This window comes from Stylophora pistillata, chromosome 2 (assembly GCF_964205215.1).
Source record: "Stylophora pistillata chromosome 2, jaStyPist1.2, whole genome shotgun sequence".
Lineage (NCBI taxonomy): Eukaryota > Metazoa > Cnidaria > Anthozoa > Scleractinia > Pocilloporidae > Stylophora > Stylophora pistillata.
In genome coordinates, this window is record NC_142520.1 from 17,079,664 (window position 1) to 17,086,117 (window position 6,454).

The window sequence follows — 6,454 nt, forward strand, 5'->3', positions numbered from 1 at the left end:
GAGGGAGGTAAAATGACTTGGCACTATATTTCAAAGGAAGGATTTTAAATGTTTCAAATAATCTCAAAAATTTCGTGGTGTTTGTACGTTGTGACTCACGAAAGAGAAAACCAAAATTAATAATCAAATGGTTGGTCCATGTTTGAGTAGTCCAATGAGGTTCTGTCCGTGGACTTGAGGTCATTGTTTTGTCCACCAACCCATTGCTTGGTGATCAGTTCTTTGAACATATGTTAGAGAGTACGTAATTCTCCTAATAAGATACATTTCATAGACATTGAATCGGTTGAAAATCTTTTCAAGAACTCTCACCTGTCGAAGTACAAACGAGAATTTTCATCGACGTGGGTGGTAGCTATTTCACACATTCGATGTACAAAATAAAGAGGAGAATACTTTTTCTCTAGCACAGGTTACCAAATGTAACACAGCTGTCCAAACGAACAGTCCAGACTAAACAGCGCGACATCAGTTCCTTCACGACCAGAATAAAATTTCGTCCATCATTTTGAATGTGGTTCTAAGGAAACTGGGTCGAGAGGTAATCACGGCCAATCAGGAATAAGGAAGTGCATTCAAAGAAATCTTCGCTTTTGATAGCAAAATCTGCATTTTGACTTTCAAATCCAGATTTCGCATTTTACGGTATAACATGAAATCCAAAAACGGAATACGACGTTGAGAAAACCTTCCTCAAGGTGGATTTGAAATCCAACTCCGGATCGCATGGATTTCTATGTTTCACTACTTTTGGGAAATCTAAAGAGGGATTTGCAAAACTACAGCTGTTGTAGGAGAGGTCTTAGTAAGATTCACCTGGAGCTGTAAAACGGCAAAGGTATTAGCTTTCGTTCATTAGCTTTGGATTTTGAATACAAATCAATCGTTACGGACGGACTTTCAGCATCGAAATCCGTTCGTCCTTTTCATGTTTTAGTCAAAAATCCCAAATCTGGAATTCCAAATTGAAATCCAAATTTCCCAATCGGAAGCACGCCGAGGTCAGAGTCGTTTTCCCAACATTCCACTTGTATTCGCAGTTTTTTGGACTCTTTTAAATAGAAAAAAAATTATTCTCATAAGGTCATCAACTTAGGGCAGAAACAATTAAAATGCCTTTGGCTTTTCGAATATCAAGGCTGTCTTCGGCTGCAAGTTTCTTTAAGGTTACTTCCTACCTTGAAAAGCCGAAAACAAATGTTCTTTTATTGGACTAGATTGAAGTTACACATTTTACCTAACGTTTACAAAAAGAAAAATTTGAAAATCTCAAAAGGCATCCGACTTATTTAAGAAAACGTATTTTCAAATAAAAGTTGGTAAATAAGGAAGGCGTCATAATCTGGTAAAGAGGTGAGCCCCCGGCGGGAATATTGGCGGCAACTTCATGTTATTTCCATATTTTGTTAACATCGCGCACTTATCAAAAGCCACACGTGGAAGTCCTCTACTAGTGGAAAGTCTTTTCTCAAAAAAACATAAATCAAAATTAAAGAGGAGACTCCGAGCAAAGAAAAAAAAATGGTCCAAAGAAGAGAGAAATGGCACCATTTTGTTAAGGGGAAAAAAACAGTCACGGCACTCCTCTCCACGCTGGCATCCAGACTGCAAAGAAAACAAGAAAGCGCCATCAAATCTACATTTGTCCTACATAAGGTTAAAAACGAAGTTCCTTTAATAAGCAAGTACCGGTCTTGATACCAAACATAGGCAATCGCCTCCAATCGTATGAAATCAAGAATAAACCTACCCAAGGGAACTCATTTCAGCGATAACGGTATAAGTTAAGCTGTCTTTCGATTTGCTGATTTGCTTTCAGCAGTTTCTCAAACCTCACTTTTTTTTTGCCGCGGGTTTTTCCCTCGCCAATTTTTCCCATTACTCAATGTTCAACAGAACGAGATAAAAAAAAAAAAAAAAACCTGACTGCTATGCAGTACTTTTCCTGGGAAAATTTCGATCCGACTGTCATTGATGCCAGGAGGTCCCGTCTTCCCATTGGTTCGCTGTTTCAGGAGATAATCTCTTGGTTTGGCGCTATTTGTTCACAAACCTTTAGGAACTAAAATCTCGCAATTGGTTTTGAGGAATAAAGGAAATATTTGCTTGCAAATAGAATTTTTATGCTTCTTCTCCCCGTTGTGTACTTTTTATTTCTTTTGGGGGCCTGGGACTTGGGGTGGCATTTATTTGGATTATACCCAATACCCTTTAGGATACTTGTGCTTGCCAAGTGACCAGGCTCCCATGTGAGCATCACTCCGTTCCATCTTGATGGTGGTTAAAGACGTGGTTTCCTACCAATCGATGCACGGATCCCAGCTAAGATTCGGAGCAGAATTATTCAAAATGAATTTGTTGATTTTGGCTCCCTTCTTATTCATCCAGCTTTTGAGGACAAATTTCGCATCACACTCCAACCCTCCCAGGAAGGCTCATCCCCATCGTTAGCTCTTGAGCCAGTAAACAAAGCTAAACGTATTACATCAATAGATGTTTGGCTCCAAGCTTTTCATGTTTATGTGGGTATTTTAACTGCACAGTATCCCCATGAGGCTCCCGGGCTCATGAAGTAAAGGGGCTACTATTCAAAATCTGGCTGCTAGGGGCCATAATTGGCGTTATTATGATGAAAACTTCCGTTTTTTGCGCCAGTCTGAGGCCACCTCTCTTCCCTGGGGATCTGTACATTAGGAATTGTGGTTGAAGTCTCAGACTAATGCCAGCAAATCCATTCCAGCAACCAGCCTTGCTAAGAACTTTGATATCCCTCGGGGTTATTGTTTCAAGTTTCATAAAGGGGGTTATTGCTCAGAATGCTCCTTTAAGCACTCATGTGCTAAATGTGATGGTCCACATCGGGCTATAAAATGTAATTTTCGTGCCTTTAGCAAAGGACACGCTTCCAAATTGTCCAAGCAACGCAGCAATAACACCCCTAGCAGCTGGATCACTCCCCAACCTACTTCCTCGGGAGCTTCCAACACCCGTCCACAGTGATCGTTTGCAATTTTTTCTTTCTGGGTATATCCCTTCCGTAGTAGAGCTTTTATCCAATGGTTTTAATTATGGCTTTCCCTTGTACTATGAAGGACCGCAAGACTCTTCATGTGCTAAAAACCTACTTTCTGCAATCCAATATCCTGAGGCAGTTGATGCCAGACTAGATAAAGAAATTGCCGCTCATCGCATTGCAGGCCCTTATTCCTCTCCACCTTTTCCCCATTTTCGTATATCTCCACTGGGTTTGGTTCCTAAAAAGACAGAGGGTGAATTCCGTTTGATTCACCACCTTTCTTTCCCTCAAGGTTCATCATTGAATGATGGCATTTCTTCAGAATTTACTAGCGTATCCTATGCTACGGTGGAAGATGCCATTCATATCATCAGAACTGTTGGCCACGGCTGTTTTATGGTCAACGCAGATATTAAGAATGCTTTTCGAATCATTCCTATTCAACCCCAAGATTACAACCTTTTGGGGATTTGTTGGAGAGGATTTTATTATTATGACCGCTGTATGCCGATGGGGTGTTCAAGCTCTTGCAAAACGTTTGAGATTTTTTCTTCTGCCATAGAATGGATTGCCCAAAAGAAATTGCATATCGATCACATTTTGCACCTGCTGGATGATTTTCTCATTGTCTCCCCCTCTCCTGATTTGTGTAAACAACAACTTGATTTATTCTTAATGCTCTGCCAATATCTGGGCATCCCTATGGCGCCGGAAAAAACAATTGGCCCTTCATCAACAATTTCATTCGCAGGTATTGAATTAGACTCGGTCCTTATGGAGGCTCGGCTGCCTCCTGATAAGCTAGTAAAATGTCAGGACTTAATTTCCGGTTTTCTCAGGCGTCGCAAGGTTACCTTACGAGAGATACAGTCGTTGACAGGTTTATTGAACTTTGCCTGTACAGTAGTTGTTCCTGGTCGTGCATTTCTGCGTCGTCTTATTGATTTGACAATCGGTCTTCGGCGTCCTCATTTCCTTATCAGGTTGACTCAAGAAGTTAAAGCAGATCTTAAAGTCTGGCAGCAATTTCTGTCGGGTTTTAATGGTCGCTCCTTTTTTCTCTCAGTTGATTGGGCTAATTCACACCATCTCAAATTGTATACCGATGCATCCGGTGCCATAGGCTTTGGGGCAGTTTTTGGCGGGCATTGGTGCTATGGGGAATGGCCCGCGAGCTGGCGTCATCGCAACATAGCATTTCTTGAATTTTATCCCATTGTCCTAAGTCTCCACCTCTGGGGACATACTAATAAGAATCAGCGTGTTTTGTTTTTTACTGACAATGAAGCATTGGTCCATGTTATTAACAAACAGACTTGTCGTGATAAGGACTTAATGTTCTTTGTGCGTAAGCTGGTCCTAGTTTGTCTTAATTACAATATATGTTTTAAAGCTAAGCATGTCCCAGGCTTACAGAATAAGCTGGCTGATTCTCTTTCTCGGTTACAGTTGCAGATTTTCAAACAACTGGCACCAGCTTACATGCACAAAGCTCCCACGGTCATACCTCCTCATCTGCAGCCACTGAGTTGGCTTCAATAGCTTCCTTTTTAGTTCGCTCCAGTCTTCAGCCCTCATCCATACCAACTTATCAGCGTGCTTGGAAGCTTTTCCACCATTTTTTGTTTCTACCTTTCATCACCCTTTTCAAGCATTGCCTATTTCACCTTCCATTTTGGCCTTATTTATTGCTTATTTGTTTCGTTCACAGTATGCTCCATCCACTGTGATGACCTATGTGTCATGTTTGAGTTACTGCCATAAGCTGAAGGGCTTTTCAGATCCCTCTAAAGTTTTTTATGTTGCTCAGATGCTTAAAGGTTTTCACAAAGTTGGCTTTCGCCTCGACAGTCGTCTTCCCATTACACTGCCAATTTTAGCTAAATTAATTTCTGTGGCACCTTCTTTGGTTGGTTCTCCTTATCAAATTTGTCAATTTCAGGCAATGTGTTCACTAGCATTCTTTGCCTTTTTACGAATTGGTGAAATGACTTCAACTAGTGGGCGGAGTGATACTTCTCCCTTACAAATTTCGCATGTTAGTAAGCTGCTCAGCTCTTCAAGGGATTTGAATGCTTTCAAGATTACTTTTGGTAATTTTAAACATAGTTACAATGCTCCCACTTTTTCCATTTTGGTGTCTCGTCAGCCACAATCCTGCCCTGTGGAGCTTTTGGCCAAGTATTTAGCAATGCGAGGGACCCGACCGGGTGCTCTCTTCATTACAGTGGATGGGGCTCCAGTTTCTCGGTCTCATTTTTCAAATCAGTTGTCATCTGCCGTACAGTTTTGTGGTTTGTCCCCCTAAGTCTACAAGGGACATAGTTTTCGAATTGGCGCTGCTTCTCATGCTGCAGATATGGGGTTATCCGATGCTCAAATCCGCCTCTTAGGGCGATGGAAATCTAATGCATTTCTTAAGTATATTAGAACACCTAATCTTTGCTCTTAAAGCTGTTATTTTCTCACCATCCAGCAGGTGCAATTGCCTCAGTTTACTATTTTCTTCCACCAGCAGTATTAGGTAGTAGGGGTGGTTCTTACTTTTGGTGTAGCCCAAAATATTCTTTCTTCTTACTTGAGTAAGGAAGGTTCATGTAAATTGTCCATTAACACAGGACTATCCATTGTTGATATGGGGCATTAGCTAGCATGAGCAGCTCTTGCCTTGGGTTGGCATTGTGTCAAATGCATCGAAGAAGTTAAGTGAGGCGTTTAAGCCTTATTTCACATATTTTGTTTAGTATCCTACTGTTGATCTGGGGCATTAGCTAGCATGGGCAGCTCTTGCCTGGGGTCGGCATTGTCTCAAATACACCGAGGACGTTAAGTGAGGCGTTTGAGCCTTATTCCACATATAGTTTAGTATCCAACTGTTGATCTGGGGCATTAGCTAGCATGGGCGGCTCTTGCCTTAGGTCTAAGTCTCATTATACTTGTCTTTTCTTATCCTAATGTTGATCCAGGGAAGTAGCTCACATGGGTGGCCCTTGCTTGGGGTGGGCACTTACTAGCTTACCTTCAGATAGTCTATTCAACGGCATAATGGTTGACTATTGTGATTCCGAGCATTAGCTTGCATGGGCGGCTCTTGCTTCTGTGCTGCGCTTGCCTGGGGTGGGGCGGCATGTGTGCGGTCACATGTTTTGGCGTTTTCAGTGCTCTCACCTTTACTGGGCCAAACTTTGTATCAAGGATTTGATTGAACAGTAATTTTAAATAAATGCGGCTATGGGATTTTGCCCATAGCCATTTACTCCAATTGTTGATTGGTTATAATTTTTCCCAGTAAACATAGCTCAGGCGAGGCAGCATATTTGGGTTGTTCATATAATTTATATGGGAGAAAAGGCATAAAGGAAATATTTGCTTGCAAATAGAATTTTTATGCTTCTTCTCCCCGTTGTGTACGTTTTATTTCTTTTGGGGGCCTGGGAC

The 6,454-nt window shown here is 41.5% G+C and overlaps 1 protein-coding gene and 1 pseudogene across 1 annotated transcript; both read left to right on the forward strand.

Annotated features, from left to right (window-relative positions):
* Positions 1-2,930: 2,930 nt before the first annotated feature.
* Positions 2,931-4,581, forward strand: LOC148737441 (uncharacterized). Its single transcript, XM_088748307.1, has one exon. The coding sequence runs from the start codon at positions 3,413-3,415 to the stop codon at positions 4,556-4,558; it is 1,146 nt and encodes a 381-aa protein (XP_088604433.1). The 5' UTR covers positions 2,931-3,412; the 3' UTR covers positions 4,559-4,581.
* A 22-nt stretch (positions 4,582-4,603) lies between these two features.
* LOC148737442 (uncharacterized) lies at positions 4,604-6,151 on the forward strand (annotated as a pseudogene).
* Positions 6,152-6,454: the final 303 nt, after the last annotated feature.

Bases quoted from the DNA above. Each gene is read 5' to 3' on its own strand.
- LOC148737441 (XM_088748307.1), top strand. From the start codon at position 3,413: ATGGTCAACGCAGATATTAAGAATGCTTTTCGAATCATTCCTATTCAA.